We start from the raw sequence: 22945 nt of genomic DNA on the forward strand, positions 1-22945 counted from the left end.
GGCCTGCCAAACAACAATGACAACTAGAACCAAAAAATAGCTGGGCATTGTGGCAGGCGCCTGTAGTCCCAGCTACTTGGGAGGCAAGGCAGGAGAACTGCTTGAGACCAGGAGTTGGAGGTTGCTGTGAGCTCTGAAGCCACAGCACTCTACAGAGGGCAACAGCTTGAGGCTCTCTCAAAAAAAAAAAAAAAAGACCAGGGAAACCAAACTATTTTTCACATAGGAAAACTTAATAACTGGGTAAAACAGAGACTGAGAAAAGGAAGAAAGGAAGAGAGGGAGGAAAGGAAGAAAGGGAGGGAGAAGAAGAAAGGAGGAGGAGAAAGGGAAAAGCAAGTGCAGGTTTTGTGGAGAGGGAGAATGTTTTGTCCTGCTTTATTGCTTCCCTTCAAAGTACCCAGTGCCACAAGATACCAGGTGATATCCTTGATTCATTAATGATATTCACTGGTTCCAGCCCAGTCATTTTCTAATGTGCTTCCCAATATCAAAATCACGCTTTCCTAGAGCAAGTCCAAAATATTACCACCTCTTGAACATACTAACATTACTCCTAGAAGCCATTCATCCAAAACGGCAGCACATCCCTCCCATCTCTCCCTGTAGCCCCCTGTGTCCTCCATCTGGGATGAGCTCCTTGTGTTGCTGTGGGCCTCTCCCAGCCCCACTGGGGCCTGCTCCACTCAGGGTATTCCCCGACAAGGAACTGATGGATTTATTGTCAGTAAGGTGTCAATAACTGGTAGTTGCCCAGGAGTTGCTGTTACACCCAGTATGACGTACATACCCTTAGAAGGCGGAAAGACTTGTATCCTCAAGGTATAAATCTCCAATGGGAGGAGGCAGCTATCATGACCCAGGAGAGCAGGACAGATATGCACCTCCCAACACACACAAGCACTCAAGAGAGGCTTTGCCCACCCTTCGGGTCACGTCACATAGGTAAGAATTTCATTCCAGTTACACCGAGTGAGCCCTGGGCAGAGGAACAAGCCCACCCAGCCTTTAGGGAGAAAGCAGCAGCATAAAAGGCTCCTGGGCTAGAAGGTCAGACATACTCCATGAAACAGACTGCACCCGGCAGGAGAAACCGTAGATATACACTCCACAGAAGATGAGTTCCACAAGACTGAGGGAGGGTCCTTAGTAGTGCAGAAGAATCAAACAGCTCACTCTCGACATTAGAAAATAAAAAGAACAAAATTGCCTTGCTGCACAAAAGACTGTCTGAAATGTGCTCCTTGTCACAGCCACCTGCCTTTCCATTTGGATTCTAGGTTCTGTCTCATTAAACAGGAGAGTTGATTCAGTTGAGTCCATCTAATTATTCTTATTAAAATATGTAACCATAATATTTTAATTGTAAATTAAAGTTGCATGCATGAATGAATCCAAATTCATTTCAATTTTACAATGGCCCAGTGCCAAGGCCTTTTTATGGGGAAGATCCATCAGCTCAGATACTGCTCTCCTGGGAATTCAAACCAATGTGCAAATGGAACATGTTTAACTAACAAGGGAGACTCTCACTCCCTTTTCTTCTCTCTCTAGATTTATTATGGTAATAAAGCTGTTTTAACAAAAGAGACTGCATTTGATTCTTCACCCCCCCCATCTTTTTTAAAATTTCAGAATATTAACACCCCAAAAAAATGTATTTAAAAAAATAATTACCAATCTTCAAGGGTGGCAATACCACTGAGGTAGAATCCAAATGTCACCCCTGGGTTGTATGACTCTTGAACAAAGGGGTCTCTAATCACATGCCAATCTCATGAATAATTAATACTATGCTATGAGCACTGCACCCTTGGTCTAGATTATAGAACAATCCATGATATTGATTTGGGAGTTTTTTTGGTTGTTTTTTTTTTTTTGAGACAGGGTCTCACTCTGTCACCCTAGGTAGAATGCCATAGCATCATCAGAGGTCACAGAAACCTCAAACTCTTGGGCTCAAGTGATCCTCCTGCCTCATCCTTCCAAGTAGCTGGAACTATATGCGCCTGTCACAACTATATGCACCTGTCACAACTATATGCACCTGTCATAACCTGGCTAGTTTTTTTCTGTTTTTGAAAACTACTCTTGCTCAGGCTGGTCTTCAACTCCTATGCTCAAGCAACCATGTCAGTCTCCTGAGTGCTAGGATTACAGGCATGAGCCCCTGCGCCTGGCCCATGATATTGCATTTGGCCCTTACACATTTGAGTAGGTGGGACCCAAATTATTTCCCACTAAACAACAATTAGTCAGCAGGGTACTGAAAGGCTCAACCAATATCTGCTGTGCTTCTAACTGGCATTAACTTACAGTGTGCTGTTGGGATAGACAATGTAATAAAAATACCTTTTATAATTGAGCCTTTCTGAGACCTTTTCTTAACTTCCAAGCTGAGGACTGAAGGATAAAGAGAGGAGAAGTTAGCCAGTCAACCTGGTGCAAAGGCTGGGGGAACAGACTATTCTAGGCAGTGGGAAAACACGTGTGAAAGTCCAGGGGATAAGAGTGCGTAGAGCAATCAAGGCTCTGAAGTAAGGATGGAGATGTGCACAGGGCAGGCCATGGGGGGCAGGAGATAAATCTGGGGAAAGAAGCAGGTTTGGATCCTGTAGGGCCTAGAAACCACTTGCAAGTGTTTTGACTTTGTTCTAAGAGCAATAGATTAGAAGCTAGGAGATCATTCTAGCTCCATGTAGAAAATGGATTAATATGCAATGAACAATAATATATCATAGTACATCTGGAATATAGCTATGCTATATTTATTTCTTGCCGGCAGAGACTAAAGTAAATTTCTGAACACTTTATCTCTTTCTACTCACACAATTTTTTCCTTTTTCATTGAGAGACTTTCCAGATTAAAATTCCTTAATGTTAAGTATTATTATGTAGCTTGTTCTAAGAAAGGATCTTTTCAAGGTCAATGGCATCTTTTGTTAAGTAGTTGTCCAAAATCTGTGTCTAGTTTTTATTCGCTGAACTGAGAGTATAATAAAAACCAACTGATTAACCAGGGGTCCTCAAACTGCAGCCTGCGGGTCACATGAGGCGGTGTGATTGTATTTGTTCCCGTTTTGTTTTTTACTTCAAAATAAGATATGTGCAATGCGCATAGGAATTTGTTCATAGTTTTTTTTTTTTAAACTACAGTCAGGCCCTCCAACGGTCTGAGGGACAGTGAACTGGCCCCCTGTTTAAAAAGTCTGAGGATGCCTGGAAGCCAATCAACCAAAAAAAAAAAAAATACTTCTTACAATTAGAAAAAGCCTTTTATTGGCGTCATTGATGTGTATTCCCCACACCACCAGCAGAGGAACTTTTAAACTGTACCTTTGAGGCTCGGCACCTATAGCATAGTGGTTATGGCACCAGCCACATACACCGAGGGTGGCAGGTTCAAACCTGGCCTGGGCCAGCTAAACAACTGCAACAACAACAACAACAAAAAAAAAAAAAAAAAAAAATAGCCAGGCATTGTGGCAGACACCTATAGTCCCAGCTACTTGGGAGGCTGAGGCAAGAGAATCGCTTGAGCCCAAGAGTCCGAGGTTGCTGTGAGCTGTAACGCTACTACACTCTAGTGAGGGCAACACAGTGAGTCTCTGTTTAAAAAAAGAAAAAAAATGTGCCTTTGAAATAGTGCTGGTGGTGGGCATGACCCTGCTTACCTGTGGCGTCAGACCAGTGCAGAGGTGTGGTGAAGAATCTTCCTTACCCAAAGAAAAGTCTAGCCTTCGCCGTCAGCTACTGGAAGGTGATCTCTAGGACCCAGGAATGTCCCAAGTGATGGGAACATCTCTGTTTGCCTCGGGCTTTGGCCATGGATAGTCTAAAGACATGATTATGATGGAGTCTTTGGGCCACACTGCAACAGCTCTGACCTCCAAAGGAAATGATACTAAAGGTATTAGTGTGACCTCCAAGAAGGGTAGAGACAAAAAGAGAGCCAGGCGGAGCACAGTAACTTATAATTCCAGCACTCTGGGAGGTGAGAGCAGCCTGAACAAAAACAAGACCCCATCTCTACTAAAAATAGAAAATTTAGGTGGGCATTGTAGAGGGGACCTGCAGTCCCACCTACTCAGAAGGCAGAGGCAGAGGCAGAAGGATTGCTTGAGCCCAGGTGTTTGAGGTGGCCAAGAGCTAAGCTGGCACCAGAGCACTTTAGCCTGGATGACAGAGGGAGCCTCTGTCTCAAAAAAAAAAAAATTAGAGCAGCGCCTGTGGCTCAGTGGGCAGGGCGCCAGCCCCATATACCAAGGGTGGCAGGTTCAAACCCACCCCGGCCAAACTGCAACAAAAAATAGCCAGGCATTTTAGTCCCAGCTACTGGGGAGGCTGAGGCAAGGGAATCGTCTAAGACAGTTGTTGGAGGTTGCTGTGAGCTGTGTGATGCCACGGCACTCTACCATGGGCGATAAAGTGAAACTCTGTCTCTACAAAGAAAAAAAAAAAGAAATTAAAAGAAAAGCAAGGGCTCGGTGCCCATAGCACAGTGGTTACAGCGTCAGCCACATACACGGAGGGTGGCGGGTTCGAACCCAATGCAGGTGGCTAAACAACAATGACAATTGCAACAAAAAATAGTCGGATGTTGTGACGGTGCCTGTGGTCCCAGCTACTTGGGAGGCTGAGGCAAGAGAATTGCTTAAGCCCAAGAGTTTGAGGTTGCTGTGAACTGTGACGCCATAGCACTCAACCGAGGGCGATGTAATGAGACTCTGTCTAAAATAAAAAAAATAAAGAAAACCAAGACAGACCAGAGGGAAACTATTCAAAGCACAGGCAGGGGACAGAGCCTGGAGGAATTCTGAGTCACAGGAAAGATATGTTTTATGAACGGTGGATGGGTGAGCAGCCATGGGAACCAGGAAATGAACAACACAACATGGGCACCAGTGTTGGGAGCAGCTGCAGGAGGCGGGGGCTCGGCTCTTTGATGCGCCTCCTCCAGGATGCCACACACCTACAGTGTGAATGAATGAAGAGCTAACCTGTGTGAGCCAAAACATGTGTATCATTTATGTTTGGATTTGTGATGACATACCTCTTTTTGTTGTTCTGGAAACATCTTCAGCACAGGACACAATCAATCTGAAAAATAAGATAGCCACGGTAGGTGATTTGGGATTTGGAAGCTCCAAATGGAGTAGCTACGCCCCTCACAGCCCTGAGACGCTCTCCTCCCAGTCCTTGACAGGCAAACCTCTGTCCCTCCCTCACTCCCAGTCACTGTTGGCGGGGCCAAGTTGAACACCATCCACACTAGGGGTGGGAAGCCTGGACCATGGCATGTCTGAGGCAGCTGGATGACTACAGATCCTAAAACTACAAGGCTCAGAGAATCAGGGCAGCCCTGAGGGTAGGGGATTGGCGGGGGAGCAGAAGGGGAGGAATAGAAATGCCACCCACAGAGATCCGCCACTAGGAGCAGCCCTGGAGGTTTTAACAGAAACGCAGTTCTTCAAAGACAAAGTCATCCCTGTGACACTGAAACTACTACAAAGGTCAGATAAGAAATGGTGTGGCCCACGGTCATGGGGGTCGTGGTCAGGACCTTTCTTCCCACCCTGCAGTCAGTGCAGCAAGGCTGTCTCTTGATTCCAAGTCATAGATGTCCCTGGGGTTGTCTACTGTTCTTTAAACTCATTTATTATATAAGCTCACTGGAATTAACACCTGCTCCCTGACCAAATAAAAAAAGAAAGAAGTTAAAATTTCCTCCTTCCATCCACACATATTTATTCTTACAACTGAAAGGTGACTATAACTACAGGTTCAGTCCAGACCCAATTTCTAAATACATATTATCACCCACAAATATTTCCAGAGGTTCTACCAATGTTCTTGGCAATGTAGTGAACATAAGAAGCCAGAATACAAGCTCCAGCCTTCAGGCCATCTGGAGTCACTGACAAGGTGACTTCATAACTATAAAGTTGAAAGGGAATGACAGAGAAGCCTGTTACAAGAACAGAAGAACATACAATACAGATAAAATAAAGGTCATCATGCTAAGTGAAATAAGCCAGGCACAAGAAGGTGAATACTGTGTGATTCTACTGACATGAAGTACCCGGGGAAGTCAAATTCAGAGACAGAAAGAATGGTGGTTGCCACGGGCTGGAGGCAGAGAGGGATGGGGAGCTGTTTAATGGGTACAGAGTTTCAATGGTACCTGATGAAAAGCATTCTTGAGATTGGTCGCACAAAAATGGGAACTTTTTTTTGAGACAAAATTTCATTCTGTTGCCCTGAGTAGAGTGTCCTGGTATCATTGTAGCTCAAAGAAACTTCAAACTTTTAAGCTCAAGAGATCCTCCTGCCTCAGCCTCTCAAGTAGCTGGGACTATAGGTGCCTGCCACAATGCCAGGCCAATTTTCCTATTTTTAGTAGAGACAGGGTTCAATCTTGCTCAGGCTGGTCTCAAACTCTTCAACTCAAGATCCCTCATCCTCCCAGACTGCTAGGATTACAGGCACGAGAAACCGCCGGCCAATGTGAACATCCTGAACACTACTGAAATGGCACACTGAGAAATGGTTGAGATGGTAACTTTAGGTTATGTATATTGAACTCCAGTATTTTAAAAAATGTTTAAAAGAATAGAAGGACTAAAGAGAGGAGGGGGCTTTACTGAGAAAGTGACACTTACCTGAGGCCTAAAAGACCAGTGTGATTTAGCCAGGAAAGCAAAAGGATAAAGACACTCTAAGCAGAGGGCCTGGTGCAGGGGAGAGGTGCAGGCTGGGAGAAGCGGCTCTGATAATCCCAAGATCTGCACTGCTCCCAGGTCACTGTGACTTCCACAATCCAAGGATGGGGCCATGTCCCCTACACATGCCACGCTGCCCCACCTCTGTCCAGTGGGATTCTCTACCCTCACACCTTCACCCTTTCCAAACACCAGTGAACTCCCAGTCATCTTCACTGTTCTCCACAAACGTCTCTCCTGCCTGGCTCTCTGTCCCATCACACAACAGGGTTCCCCAGTCCTCTGTTAATATTAACCTCACTTGCATCATATCTGTATATGCTCTGTCTCTCCCATTTTTTTTGTTGTTGTTGTTTGTTTTTGTTTTGTTTTGTGACAGTACCACTCTGTAACCCCGAGATAGAGTGTCATGGTGTCAGTTTTGTTTGGTTTTGAGACAGTATCACTCTGTAGCCCCTAGATAGAGTATCATGGTGTCATAGCTCACAGCAACCTCAAACTCTTGGGTTCAAGTGATCTCTTTGCCTTAGCCTCACCAGTAGCTGAGACTACAGGCGCCCAGTCACAATACCTGGCTAGTTTTTCTATTTTTAGTAGAGATGGGTCGCACTCTTGCTCAGGCTGGTCTCCAACTCCTAAGTTCAGACAACTGACCCACTTCTCTCCCAGAGAGACGCCTGGCCTGTCTCTCCCATTTGACTCAATTTTTCCAATAATACATATATATGTTTCCCGGTATAATTAAGGTTCACAACCATCCTGTGAGGGAGATTGAGTATTATCACTTTGCAGATAAGAAATGGAAGGTCAGAGGGTTTCAGTTGTGCAAGGTCACACAAAGTCAGAGAGTGAGAGAGATCAAGTTCAATTTCAACCCAAGCCAGTCTGCTTCACAACACTGTCATTCCAATGCCTGAGGATGCCTCTGAGACTGTGATATGGACAAATGGTTCAGAGTTAGGGTCTTAATTTTTTCCCACCAAGGGGCTTAAGTTTTTCCCACCAAGGCATAAGGACTCCACAATTCTAATGGGTAGCAGATAATTAGTCACCTTAAAATGCCACAGAACAAGTCAAACTATGAAAGTAAGAAACTATGAAAAGTTTAAACCAGTTCCAAACCATCACAGGTAAACAACACAGTTAACTTTCAGTACTCTAAATCTGGCTGGGTGTGGTGTTTCACACCTGTAATCCTAGCACTCTGAAAGCTGAAGTGGGAGTATCCCTTGAGCTCAAAGAGTTTGAGACCAACCTGAGCCATTCCCTCTCTACTAAAAAAAAAAAAAAATAGCTGGTTGTGGTGGTGGGCTCCTGTAAGCTCAGCTGCTCAGAAGGCTGAGGCAAGAGGATCACTTAAGCGCAAGAGTTTGAGGTTGCTGTGAGCTGTGACGCCAGAGCACTCTCTACTAAAAATAGAAAACAATTAGCCCAGCATTGTCACTATACTGGGCACATCTGTAGTGGTGCCAAGGCCCCCCCAAATCTCCTCTGGGGGAAACGTGGGTCAGAGACCTGATTGTAGGGCAGCTCTACAGGTAGCCTACTATTGTAAACTTTCCCAGACAAACATGACTACATCAAGGATGGGCATCAAACTCCAAGGAAGCCAAGGCATAGCCTGGAACAAAAGGAAGAAAGGGTTGGGCAATGGTTCCCTCCGTGAAAGGACAGCATTGCTAAAAAACTAACAGGAGGAAATAAACTAACAGAAAGGGAAAAAAAGAGGCATCACAATATACAGCTGCTCCTTTGTTTGATTAACCACTTGTGGCTTAACTGGGTCATTTTAAAAATTAATGATCCTTAGAATTTGTTTTCACAGCACTTGAAAAGAACTGAAAATATAGAAGTATAATCCTCCCCAGTTCCTGCCAGATCACATCCTAAGGACCCTAATAAGCCAGCCTCACAAAGTAGGAAAAAAATGGAAAAACAGACACAGTTATGTCACAGCCACTTTTGTTATCAGCTGACAGCAATCACTTTTTTCCCTTCCCTTTATACCCATAAAAGCCCCAAATGCCTTATCCTCAAGGCCCTCCCTTCTTTTCTTTTGTGTGACAGGCCCTTCTCACCTTGGAAAGTAAAATAAACTTTTCATTTCTTTCTATACTAATCTTTGTACCAAGACTTCTTTCTCATCCACACTACAAATTCCCACTGTCACACCCCATATAAGAAACACTATAAGATACTGCAGTTCTTTGGGAATTGAGGATAGAAAGTGGTGAAAGAGAAATTGGAGAGAGAATAACGTCAGAACTGGAGTTCTAAGAGACAAGAGGGTATACATAATGCAGACAAAAGATAGTGAAGAACAAATACCAGGTTAGCAAGAGCAAGATCCCATCTCCACTAAAAATAGAAAAATTAGCTAGACATAACGGTGTATGCCTGTAGTCCTAACTACTCAGGAGGCTGAGGAAGGATAATTGCTTGAGCCCAAGTGAGACTGTAGTGAAATACAGTGATGCCACTTGCCACTTCACTTCACCCAAGGTAACAGGGTGAGAGTCTGTCACCGAAACAAACAGACAAACAAAAAAGACCAAAAAAGGCTGAATTATAGGAGTCACTTTAAGTTGCTGAAGTTCAGATAGCTGCCTGGAGCCATCCCAGTGTCCAAAGATCTTCCTTTACCAGTAGCTTCAGTGTCCAGCATCTCCTGAGTTCCCCTGAAAAGTGTCCTTGAGGAAGACCCCAATTTGTGAAATTAAAAGAATTCACTGTTATCAAAACCATTAGGGGGGTTTCGTCTAGGCCCAGTTGCTCCTCACACAAAGACCCAATTATTGAGACAATGAGGATGGCCAAGGAATAAAGGAATTTTTAATACAACAGACAACAGATGTCTTAAGGTCTTGTGGGGAAAATGGGAGAAACTGCCTCAAATCCAGAGATCTGTAAACAGGGGCCACATGCGTTGGGGGAGATTATGAGGGTTGATGAATCTTTCAGGAAGCCTGCCCAGGGGCCTTCAGAATCTCAGTACCTTTGTCTTGAAGAAAATCTACTATTTCTCAGAACTCAAAAGGTCAAAGACTTAACAGAGAAAATTGTTTTAAAAATACATAGGGAAATCGGTAGCCTTTATATACACCAACAACAGTCAAATTGAAAAAGCAGTTAAGGACTCTATCCCATTCACAGTAGTGCCAAAGAAGATGAAATATTTGGGAATTTACCTAACAAAAGACGTGAAAGATCTCTATAAAGAGAACTATGAAACTCTAAGAAAAGAAATAGCTGAAAATGTTAACAAATGGAAAAACATACCATGCTCATGGCTAGGAAGAATCAACATTATCAAAATGTCCATACTACCCAAAGCAATATATAATTTCAACGCACTCCCTATTAAAGCTCCACTGTCATATTTTAAAGATCTTGAAAAAACATTACTTCGTTTTATATGGAATCAGAAAAAACCTCGAATAGCCAAGACATTACTCAGAAATAAAAACAAAACAGGAGGAATCACACTACCAGACCTCAGACTTTACTACAAATCGATAGTGATCAAAACAGCATGGTATTGGCACAAAAACAGAGAAGTAGATATCTGGAACAGAATAGAGAACCAAGAGATGAATCCAGCTACTTACCGCTATTTGATTTTTGACAAGCCAATTAAAAACATTCAGTGGGGAAAAGATTCCCTATTTAACAAATGGTGCTGGGTGAACTGGCTGGCAACCTGCAGAAGACTGAAATTGGACCCACACCTTTCACCATTAACTAAGATAGACTCTCATTGGATTAAAGATTTAAACTTAAGACATGAAACTATAAAAATACTAGAAGAGAATGCAGGGAAAACCCTTGAAGAAATTGGTCTGGGTGAGTATTTCATGAGGAGAACCCCCCGGGCAATTGAAGCAGCTTCAAAAATACATTACTGGGACTTGATCAAACTAAAAAGCTTCTGCACAGCTAAGAACACAGTAAGCAGAGCAAGCAGACAGCCCTCAGAATGGGAGAAGATATTTGCAGGGTATATCTCTGACAAAGGTTTAATAACCAGAATCCACAGAGAACTCAAACACATCAGCAAGAAAAAAACAAGGGATCCCATCGCAGGCTGGGCAAGGGATTTGAAGAGAAACTTCTCTGAAGAAGACAGGCGCACGGCCTTCAGACATAATGAAAAAATGCTCATCATCTTTAATCATCAGAGAAATGCAAATCAAAACTACTCTGAGATATCATCTAACTCCAATGAGACTAGCCTATATCACAAAATCTCAAGACCAGAGATGTTGGCGTGGATGCGGAGAAAAGGGAACACTTCTGCACTGCTGGTGGGAATGCAAATTAATACATTCCTTTTGGAAAGATATATGGAGAACACTCAGAGATCTAAAAATAGATCTGCCATTCAATCCTGTAATCCCTCTGCTGGGCATATACCCAGAAGACCAACAATCACAACATAACAAAGATATTTGTACCAGAATGTTTATTGCAGCCCAATTCATAATAGCTAAGTCATGGAAAAAGCCCAAGTGCCCATCGATCCACGAATGGATTAATAAATTGTGGTATATGTATACCATGGAATACTATGCAGCCTTAAAGAAAGATGGAGACTTTACCTCTTTCATGTTTACATGGATGGAGCTGGAACATATTCTTCTTAGTAAAGTATCCCAAGAATGGAAGAAAAAATACCCAATGTACACAGCCCTACTATGAAACTAATTTGGGACTCTCACATGAAAGCTATAACCCAGCTACAACTTAACAATAGGGGGAAGTGGGAAAGGGGGGGAGGTGGGTAGAGGGAGGGGAATCGGAGGGATCACACCTGTGGTGCATATTACAGGGGTATTTGCGAAACTTGGTAAATGTAGAATGTAAATGTTTTGGCACAGTAACTGAGATAACGCCGGAAAGGCTATGTTAACCACTGTGATAAAAATGTGTCAAATGGCTTATGAAGTGAGTGTATGATGCCCCATAATCATATCATTGTATACAGTTATGATTTAATAAAAAAAAAAAAAAAGAAAAAAAAAAGAAAAATACATAGGGGCCATTAAAATTTGTTCATAGAGTGGTCATACAATCAAAAATGAAAAAAAAGGCTCAGCACCTGTAGCTCAGTGGTTAGGGCACCAGTCACACACACTGGGGATGGCGGGTTTGAATCCAGCCCAGGCCTGCTGAACAACCATGACAACTACAACAACAGCAAAGAAAAAATAGCCAGGTGTTGTGGCAGGTGCCTGTAGCCCCAGCCACTTGGGAGGCTGAGGTAAGAGAATGGCTTAATCCCAAGAGTTTGAGGTTGCTATGAGCTGTAATGCCATGGCATTCTACCAAGGGCGACATAGTGAGACTGTATTAAAAAAAAAAAAATTGAGCTGTAGCAAATCATGAAAGCTGCGCTGCAGCCAGGCAGCCATGCACTTTCAGGTAAAGTCTGTAGCACGGTCAGACTTTGGTCAGAGTTGTTCCAGACCAGACCCAAATTGTCTCCCTCAGTCCCAGCTTAGAACTGGAAAATAAACGGAACTCCAAAATTCAATTAAAGTCAGAAATACAAATAAAACTACATTTAAGTTTTTCCACCATTTATCATGAAAGAAAAAAGAGAGGGCGGCACCTGTGGCTCAGTGAGTAGGTTGCCAGCCCCATACACCAAGGGTAGGGGGTTCAAACCCGGCCCTGGCCAAACTGCAACTAAAAATATCTGGGCATTGTGGCAGGCGCATGTAGTCCCAGCTACTCGGGAGGCTGAAGCAAGAGGATTATTTGAGCCCAAGAGTTTGATGCTGTAAGCTATGACACCATGGCACTCTACCCATGGTGACACAATGAGACTCTGCCTCAAAAAAGAAAAAAAAATGTACAAAATTTGTACTCGGAAAACTACTACAAAACACTGTTGAAAGAAATTAAAAGAATCAAAATAAGTGGGAAAACATCCCACGTTCATGGATTGGAAGACTTAACATTGTTAAAATGGCAATATTACCCAAACTAACCTACAGAATCAATGAGATTGCTATCAGAATCCCAGATGGCTTCTTTGTACTAATTGACAAGCCAATTTTAAAATTCATAGGAACTGCATATTAATGTACACAGCTATGATTTAATAAAAATAAAAAAAAGGAAAAAAAAAAGAGAACCAAAATAGCCAAAACAATCCTGAAAAGGAAGAACAAAGTAGGACAACGCTCACATCCCAATTTTAAAACTTACTACAAAGAAGCAATACTCAAAGCAGTGTAATAATATTGGCACAAGGATAAGGAAATAGATCAATAGAATAGAACTGACAATCCAGAAATAAACTCATAACAACTAATTATCAACTGATTGTCAACAAGGATGCCAAAACCATTCAATGGAGAAAGAATGGTCTTTTCAATGAATAGGACTAAGACAAATGGATGGCCACATAAAAAAAGAATGAAGTTGGATTCCTACTTTATATCATATACAAAAAAATCACTGAAAATGGATCAGAGACTTAAACATAAGAGAAAAAAATTCTATAAATATCTTAGAAGAAAACATAACAGTAAATCGCCATGGCACTGTATTCAGCAAAGGATTCTTAGATTTGGCAACAAAACCATGTGCAACAAAAGAAAACACTGATAAATTAGACTTTATGAAATAAAAACCTTTGTGCTTCAAAGGCCACCATTAAGAATGTGAAGATATGGCTGGAAGCAGGTGGCTCATGCCTATAATCCCAGCACTCTGGGAGGTCGAGGCGGGTGGTTTGCGTGAGCTCATGAATTTGAGACCAGCCTGACCAAGAACGAGATCCCATCTCTAAAAAATAGCCCTGCATCATGGCAGGCACCTCTAGTCCTAGCTACTCAGGAAGGTGAGGCAAGAGGATTGCTTGAGCCCAAGAGTTTGAGGTTGCTGTTAGCTATGATGCCACAGCACTCTACCCAGGGTGACAAAGAAAAGAATATGAAGATAATTCACAGAATATGAAAATATCTGCAATCATATTCCTAAAAACTTATATCTAGAATATATAAAGAACTCTTATAACTCAATAATAAAAAGACAAATAACCCAATCAAAACTGGGCAAAAGATCCTGAAAAGACATTTCTCCAAGAAAGATACATAAATGGCCAATAAGCACATGAAAAGAAGCTTGGCATCATTAGTCATCAAAGAGATGGAAATCAAAACCATAATAAAATATGAATTCAGGCTGAGCCCCGTGGATCACGCCTGTAATCCTAGCACTCTGGGAGGCTGAGATGGGAGGATCCCTTGAGCTTAGGAGTTCAAGACCAGCCTGAGCAAGAGTAAGAACCCATCTCTACGAAAAACAGAAAAAAATAGCTGGGTAGAAGATGCCTGTTGTCCCAGTACTTGGGAGGCTGAGGTAGGAGGACTGCTTGAACCCAGGAGTTTGAGGTTGCTGTTAGCTAGGCTATGGCTATAGCACTCTAGCATGGGCAACACAGTGTGATTCTATCTCATAAAAACTTAATAATAATAATGAAGGAGGAGGAAGAAGAGAAACAAATTTACTTCCACTATTCTGGTTAGAATCAAAAACTTGATGGCCAGGTGTGGTGATTCATGCCTGTAATCCTGGCACTCTGAGAGGCTAAGGCGGGTGGATAGCTTGAGCTCACAAGTTCAAGACCAGCCTAAGCAAAAGCGAGAATCTGTCTACTAAAAATAGAAAAACCTGAGACAAGAGGATCGCTTGAGCCTAAGAGTTGGAGGTTGTTGTGAGCCACTGACACCACAGCACTCTGCCCAGGGCAGCAGCTTGAGACAATGTCTCAAAAATAAAAAATAAAAATAAATTAAAAAACAAAAAAACTTGGCAAGATGCAGTAGCTCAAACATATAATCCTAGAGTTGTAGAAGGCTGAGGCAGGATACTCTCATTACCTAGCTTGTTGTTCCCCAACACCCTTGTGGCCACACCCCTGGCCAGGAACTATTGTTCTCTGAAATGTGAAGCTAGAAGTCCCCTCTGACTATTGGAGCCCAACCATACCTTATCTTACTTCCTCATTCTCACCTAATCTTCTCTTTCACTTGAGTAAAATCACCAGAACTTTGATCTACCCACCTTCTATCAATCCCCTCTTTCATCACAGAGTTTCCTATCCCACTGGCAATGCCCACACATGGATCAGCCTAACCTTTTCTCTTGTGCCATCTACCATGGAAGAAAAATCCCACCATTCCTGTGACCAGCTCCATGACCAGGTTCCAGGTGCCAACCTTAGTGGGGATCTCCAGGGTTCAGGAATCCTTCCATTCATCCCAGTAGCTCTAGGACTTACCTCTCACCTCCAGCCTCCTGCTTCCCACCCCTCTACTTTTCCTCAGTCAGCTGACAACCATACCTCTTACCTCTTCAAGAGTAAGAAACCATGTTTACATTCTCCATCTTGGTTCTCTGTTTCCTTGACATCTACCCATATACTCACCCACTTCCCTTCAGTCTCTAAGAAAAGCAACAGTCTCCTATCTTCTGGATCTTGTCCCCTATCTCTCCCAAAACTTTGGTCCTCAATTATCCCAGCCCTTAACAATTCCAACTCCAGGCACCTGTGGCTCAAGCGGCTAAGGCACCAGCCACATACACTTGAACTGGCGGGTTCGAATCCAGCCCAGGCCCGCCAAACAACAATGATGGCTGCAACCAAAAATAGCGGGGCATTGTGGCAGGCGCCTGTAGTCCCAGCTACTTGGGAGGCAGAGGCAGGAGACTCGCTTGAGCCCAGGAGTTGGAGGTTGCTGTGAGCTGTAATGCAATGGCACTCTACCCAGGGCGACAGCTCGAAGTTTTGTCTCAAAAATAAATAAATAAATAAATTTAAATTTAAATTTAAAAAATTAAAAAAAAAAATTCCAACTCCGATAACTTTCTCTAGATTCCTAGCGTCTAGGCCCTTCCTCCTTCCCCACCGCAAAAGCTTAGACTTCCCTCATCCCAGTTTAGATGGACAGCCCTGGCTAACTCATTCAACCAGTACTTAGGAGTACCTCTTAGTACCAGACACAGCTGTAGACATCAGAGACGATCAGGGCCCTGACTTCACTTACATAATAGTGAGAACAGACCAAGCACATGTAAACAAATAAATGAACAAGATAATAAATAAGCTTAATGAGAACAAAATAGGGTGATGTGACTAACAGTGATGGTAGGCACTTGTTGAAGACTACTTCACATCTGGGTGGTCAGAGAGGGCTTCTCAGAGGAGGTGACACTGAGCTGAAGCCTAAAAGGAAAGAGGGAGCCAGTGACAAGGCAGTCTGGGGAAAGAACACTGCGGGAAGAGAGAGCAGCCAGAAGCTCAGAGAGGGAGCATGGCCTGGTTACACTGGTCCTATGGACCACAGTGAGGAATCTGGAAACCACTGGAGTATTTTCAGCAGGTGCTTCACCTAACCTGACTTAAGTTTTCTTTATGTTTGTTTGTTTGTTTTGTAGAAAAAAAGAGTAGAATATAGCTCATAGTAACCTCAAATTCTTGGGCTCAAGACATCCTCTTGCCTTAGCCTCCTCAGTAGCTGGGACTACAGGCACCTACCACCATGCCCAGCTAGATTTTTCTTTTTTTTGTAGAGACAATGTCTCACTTGTCTCACTTTATCGCCCTTGGTAGAGGGCCCTGGCGTCACACAGCTCACAGCAACCCCCAACTCCTGGGCTTCCGGGCTTAGGTGATTCTCTCGCCTCAGCTTCCTGAGTAGCTGGGACTACAAGTACCTGCCACAACACCCGGCTATTTTTTGTTTGTTTGTTTGTTTGCAGTTTGGCCTGGGCTGAGTTCAGACCTACCACCTTGGTATATGGGGCTGGTGCCCTACCCACTGAGCCACAAATGCCACCCAGATTTTTCTATTTTTAGTAGAGATAAGGTCTCACTCTAAGCTCAGGCTGGTCTCAGAACTATGAGCCCTAGCAATCCGCCCGCCTCAGCCTCCCAACATGCTAGGATTATAGGCATGAACTACTATACCCAGTCCAACTTACATTTTAAGAGAATTTCTCTGACTGTTAGATGTGGAATAGACTGTAGGGAGCCAGGGCAGAAGCAGGAAGAGCTGTTTGGAGGCTACTAACAGAGTGGACCAGGGGAGATGTGGCTCAGACAGAGGAGCAGCAGGAAGGGTGTGTATGAGGGGAAGTGGGTGTTAGTGTGTTTCCTCATCTGTGCTCATCTAGAGGAAGGAAGAACAATGATGATGGGCAGTGGCCAGGAGAAAGGGACCATAGCATCTACTCCAGAAGGATTCTGTGAGATATGTTGCCAGGAAGGAAACAGACACTGAGGCAGCTGCTGATGCAGTGAGGCCACTGCAGGGCAGAAGGCACCCCCCTCACTTCTGCACTGCCTCCCCACCAGCAGGCCTTCAAGTACATAGACAGCAGCATGTCCTTGGTGGGGAACATGTGCAGTTTCAGTGGTGAGGTGCCAACTGTGGTTCTCAGCAGAAGCCACAGACTCATTGTCACCTTCCGCTTTTTTTGAGATAGTCTCACTCTGGGCTGGAGCGCTATAGCCTCAGCCTAGCTCACAGCAACCTCAAACTCGTGGGTTCAAGTGATCCTCCTGCCTCAGCTTCCCAGGGTGCTAGGATTACAGCTGGGAGCCACCACACCCAGCCTGTCACCTTCAACTTTGATCAGGGTAGTTCCCCAAAGGCATCCAGTCTTTGAGGCTAGATTAGTGAATATCTCCATCTGGTCCTTCTCCAGATAACTGGAACTTAATGTATCCAAACCAGACTGGTTGCCACATGATAACTTTTCCCTGCCATTTCACAGCCTCCCCAACTCTACTATCTCCTCTGTTGCCCTTTTTTTCCGAGACAGAATGTCAAGATGTTGCCCTGGGTTGAGTACCATGGTGCCATAGCTCACAGCAACCTCTAACTCTTGGGCTCAAGTGATCCTCTTGCCTCAGTTTTTTCTATTTTTAGTAGAGACAGGGTCTCACTCTTGCTCAGACTTGTCTCCAGCACCTGAGCTCAGGCAATCCACCTGCCTCAGCCTCCAAGAGTGCTGGGATTACAAGCATGAGCCACTGGGCCTGGCCCCAGCTAACTTTGTTATATTATTATTTTTTGTAGAAATGGGGTTTTGCTAGGTTGCCCATGTTGGTCTTAAACTTCTGCCCTCAAGATGTCCTCCCACCTTGGCCTGCCAGAGTGCTGGTCTTACAGGCGTGAGCCACCACTCTTGGGCCCATATGCCTGTCTTATTTGATATTTAAAGTGCCTCCAGCTTTCACAAAGCAATTGACAGAGGAAAGGGTTCACTCTCTTTTCTTTTTTTTTTTTTTGTAGAGACAGAGTCTCACTTTACTGCCCTCGGTAGAGTGCCGTGGCACCACATGGCTCACAGCAACCTCCAGCTCTTGGGCTTAAGCGATTCTCTTGCCTCAGCCTCCCGAGCAGCTGGGACTACAGGCGCCCGCCACAACGCCCGGCTATTTTTTGGTTGCAGTTTGGCCGGGGCTGGGTTTGAACCCACCACCCTCGGTATATGGGGCTGGCGCCCTACTCACTGAGCCACAGGTGCCGCCCTCACTCTCTTTTCTTAACCAAGGTATTTACTTCTTTTAAAGTAGAACACCTAAAAAGCAAAGGAGTCACTGATTTTTTTCAAGGTGTTACCATCAGCAAAACTGCAACAATCTCCCCACAGTCCACAGAGACAAATGTCAACGCCCTGACCCCTGGGCATATTTTTCTTTCTTTCTTTTTTTTTTTTCCCCAGCTTTGTCTGCCTAAAAACCTTGTCATTTATTTTTAATAGAATTTTACTTTTAAAAGATATAACATATTTTCTTAAATCTCTAAGTTGGTTTCATAGTACTTCAAATGTGAACCAATTAAATTGTTATTTGTATCCCCTACTACTATGAAGCCACAGACTAGTCCTTTCAATATAAATTTATATTCAGCAAGCTTTAGTACAAAAAAGATTGAAAGGTTGACCCCAAAACTAACCTGCAACTTTAATATTGCTCTGGGAAAGGCCGAAGAGAATAGGCCTGCCCAGTAATCTAAACAAGCCCTTAGATTATTTTGAACCTACTAGGATCCTAACCTTATTAGTTATAGGAAAAGGTCCTCATGGAATCTCTGCAAGTGTTATCCTAGTTCCTTCCTTCAGAGAATGGGAGGAGGAGAAATATCACAGCTTCAAAGCCTCTCAGCTCAGTAACAGTCCATCCTCAGCCACATACACCAGAGCTGGCAGGTTCGAATCCAGCCCAGGCCTGCCAAACAACAGTGACAACTACAACCAAAAAATTGCCAGGCGTTGTAACGGGCACCTGTAGTCCCAGCTACTTGGGAGGCTGAGGCAAGAGAATCACTTAAGCCCAAGAGTTTGACGTTGCTATGAGCTGTGATGCCACAGCACTCCACCAAGGGCAACAGAGTGAGACTCTGTCTCAAAAAAAAAAAAAAAGTGGCACCTGTGGCTCAAAGGAGTAGGGTGCCAGCCCCATATACCAAAGGTGGTGGGTTCAAACCCAGCCCTGGCCAAAAATTGCAAAAAAAAAAAATTGTGTTTTCATAAGCCCACATTTTACTTTCTTTAATTCTCATTACAACAAAAATATCATTCCCTGTTTCTACATAATCAGTTATCAACTTTCCCTCTGTCCCTCACACATGCCAAGTTCATTCTCATCCAAGGCCTCTGCATCTATTTCCTCTTCTTGGAAAGATTATCTTCTAGATGTTTTTCTGGCTGTTTCCTCAGCTCATGTATTTCTCCAAAGTTATCTTTGCTGTAATTCCTTAACCAAAGTTTTCTCCTCTAAGTTGTTCTCTTTCCAGTCACACTGTTTTATTTTATTGATACCACTTAACACAACCTGAATCTATATTATTTATTTGTTTTTATATATTTTTCCACACTATGAGCTCCAAGAGGGCAGAAACTCTGCCCTGTCCTCTTGGAACAACAAATAATTGCAGAATGGATGAGCCAACACTGGACAAGCCAACACTGGACAAGACAGTCACTATGAGAACAGATCCTTATTTCATCCTCAAAGTATTATAAAACCTTTTTGGTTTATTCTGCAAAATGACCAATTAGCACTATTTAGTGGACAAAATAATACAAAATGTTCATCTGAGTTCCCACCATCAACACCAGTAAGTAATATCACCTGGATTCAGGGAATTAAATTTCACTTCATAAGACCCCCAAAACATAAAGAAAAACCCTCCAGCAGTCTGAGGTTTAGAACAGAGGTTCCTAAATGGTACTTGGGTCTATGACCAAATTTTTAATGGTCTACAGCAAAATAAGAATAAGAAAAACAATGCTTCAATTTTTTTTGAAATAGAGTCTCACTATGTCGCCCTCAGTAGAGTGCCATGACATCACAGCTCACAGCAACCTCAAACTCTTGGGCTTAAGCGATTGTCTTACCTCAGCCTCCCAAGTACCTGGGACTACAGCCATCCACCACAACGCCCAGCTATTTTTTTTGTTGTTGTTATTGTTGTTTAGCAGGCCTGGGCCAGTTTTCGAACCCACCAGCCCCAGTCTAGGGGCTGGTGCCCTAACCACTGGGCTATAGGCGCTGCGCCTTCAAATTTTTTTTTTTTTTTTTTTGTAGAGACAGAGTGTCACTTTATGGCCCTCGGTAGAGTGCCGCGGCCTCACACAGCTCACAGCAACCTCCAACTCCTGGGCTTCAGCGATTCTCTTGCCTCAGCCTCCCAAGTAGCTGGGACTACAGGCGCCCGCCACAACGCCCGGCTATTTTTTGGTTGCAGTTTGGCCAGAGCCGGGTTTGAACCCGTTACCCTTGGTATATGGGGCCGGCGCCCCACCGACTGAGCCACAGGCACTGCCCGCCTTCAAATTTTTTATACAGCCAAAATCTCTCAATTTAAAGGACTCCCTGCCAGGTGTGGTGGCTCACGCCTATAATCCTAGCACTCTGGGAGGCAGAGATGGGTGGATTGCTTGAGCTCACAAGCTCGAGACCAGCCTGAACCAAAGCAAAAACCCATCTCTACTAAAAATAGAAAAACTGAGGCAACAGGATCTCTTGAGCCCAAGAGTTGGAGGTTCCTGTGAGCTATGATGCCACAGCACTCAACCCAGGGTGACAGCTTGAGACCCTGTCTCAAAATAAATAAATAAATAAATAAATAAATAAAGGACTACCCTTTATTCTGAGATTATGTCTTTACTATTTGGGGGAATGCCAAAATATTCTTTCTTTTATGAAACAACAAGGTAGTGCATTTGACAGGCTGGAAAGGTTTTTATGCCTTTTACATGAAAAACAAAAAGTTACCAATCTTGCACAAGACTCTCAACCTTCTTTTTAAAATTTTAGTAATCCAAGATTTCCCCAAATCTGGATACTATTCATCTCAGCATTTCCCACACCTGTCTCAACTGTGGACCCTGAAAGGGTTTTCCTAGGCCCTAGACGTATCAACTCAAATCTGGTAGGACTGGCTGCCTGCCTGGAGTTTAAGAAAGATCCTAAGGGCTTGTCTGGCCCACTGGAAAAGAGATCATCAATGATGTCTGCCATGGCAAGGGAGAAGGGTTATGGGGACATGGTGGATGAAGGCAAGGCAGATTGACTAAGCAATGCATCTCCCGAGAGTAATCCCTACCCCTGTCATAGCAAGTCAGAGCCCAATATTAAAACCATTTGGTAAAATACAACTGAAAATACTTAATGATGTGTTCAGTCCTTTAGGAGAGGACAGTGAAGTCAAGTGGTCAATGTGGCTCCCTCCTGCTGGATATGTGATTCATCTCCAGCCTCAGCTAAACCTCGGGACGCTGTCAATTCTAAATCATTGCATCAAGGGTCTGCAATACACCTGGAAAGGAACATGTGGCCATGGTAGCTTGGCCAGGAAAGGACCCAGTGAGGAGTCACAAAACTGACCCAAATTCAACAAAGCCAGTGGGAGGCTTCAAAGAAAGCCAATCTTGTGATCTTGTCAGCAATTCAAAGTCCAAAGATTAACAAAATACCAAGAAGGAAAACAAATGTACTTGGGAAGGGGGAAAGAAAACCAAGAGCAGACTTATATTCAAGTTCTCTGATTGTCTGGATTGAAGCAAGATTTAGGTTTGTAAGTTTAAAATGGAAGAGAGAGATGGGAAACATCAAACCCTCACAGTCACTCTGCCTGGGCACAGTGCTCTGAGCTCCACACTGCTCTGCCTGCCATTTATATAAATGGAAAATGGGCACACAGACATGATTCCCTCTGAGATGGTCCAATGTTCATGCTTCCACCCTTATCCAAACGTGAGCTTCCTGCCTCTGAAGAAGAGCTTGCACACCCTTCCGCTTAGCATCCCAACTTCTAGGACAGTATCCTTTAGAAAGACTAGCAGCCTAAGGCAAAGCCACGTGTGTAAGGCTGCTCACTGAATCACATTTGTAACTGGAAAGGCTGAAGCAACCCAAAGCCCTGTTAGTAAGAAAATAAACAAACTAGGATGCATTCAAGGAATGCCTAATAGTTCAAAAGATGGAGAAAAATCTGCAAGTGCTGAGATGGGGAGATGTCCATGATGTGCAAAGTGGAAACAGCAAATCAATGAACCATATGCAGTGTGAGTCCATTGTTTAAGTGTGTGTGTATATATATACACATATATATGTTTATTGAGTACATTGGATACTCAATATTCATAGAAAAAGATTCCAGAAGGACATATGCCAAAGTGAACAGAATTGAGGAAGAGGGGTATTTTTTTTTAATTTCAGATTAATAAGAGGGTAGAAATATGTAGGTTACATTGTTTTCATTTCTAAGGTGAAGTTCATGTTGTAGTTGAGCCCTTCACCCAGAGGATCTGCTGAACACCCTTACACTGTGCACATTAGGTGAGAACCCACCAGTCACCCTCCTGACCCCTCCCCCTCGCTAGACTAAACTTGTGTTTTTCTTTCATTTGGGCATGTAGTTGCTTATATATTGCCTTCATATTAGTATTGAGTACATTGGATACTTGTTCTTCCATTCTTATATTTTACTAATATGAATGTGTATCATGCTGTGAAGGCTATGTTAACCAATTTGATGAAAATATTTCAAATTATATATAAAACCAGCACAGTGTACCCCATGATTGCATTAATGTACACAGCCGTGATTTAATAAAAAAAAAAAAACCTAAATTATAAAAAAGAAAAAACAATGTGTATCAACTCCATCCAGGTTATAAAATATGTGAAGTCT

General features: G+C 43.4%; 1 protein-coding gene across 6 annotated transcripts in view; it reads right to left on the bottom strand.

Annotated features, from left to right (window-relative positions):
• Positions 1–22945, bottom strand: part of SNX10 (sorting nexin 10) — a 105635-nt gene that overhangs the window by 40693 nt on the left and 41997 nt on the right. For 5 of the 6 annotated variants that reach the window (XM_053609619.1, XM_053609623.1, XM_053609621.1 and 2 more), the window contains one exon: positions 5054–5100. In XM_053609619.1, the coding sequence (XP_053465594.1) occupies positions 5054–5077 (24 nt within the window). In that variant the 5' untranslated portion in view covers positions 5078–5100. Of the gene's footprint in view, positions 1–5053; positions 5101–16718; positions 16738–22945 lie in introns of those variants that run through there. The other variant, XM_053609624.1, reaches the window with a different exon arrangement.

The sequence above is a fragment of the Nycticebus coucang genome, chromosome 11 (assembly GCF_027406575.1).
Source record: "Nycticebus coucang isolate mNycCou1 chromosome 11, mNycCou1.pri, whole genome shotgun sequence".
Classification (NCBI taxonomy): domain Eukaryota; kingdom Metazoa; phylum Chordata; class Mammalia; order Primates; family Lorisidae; genus Nycticebus; species Nycticebus coucang.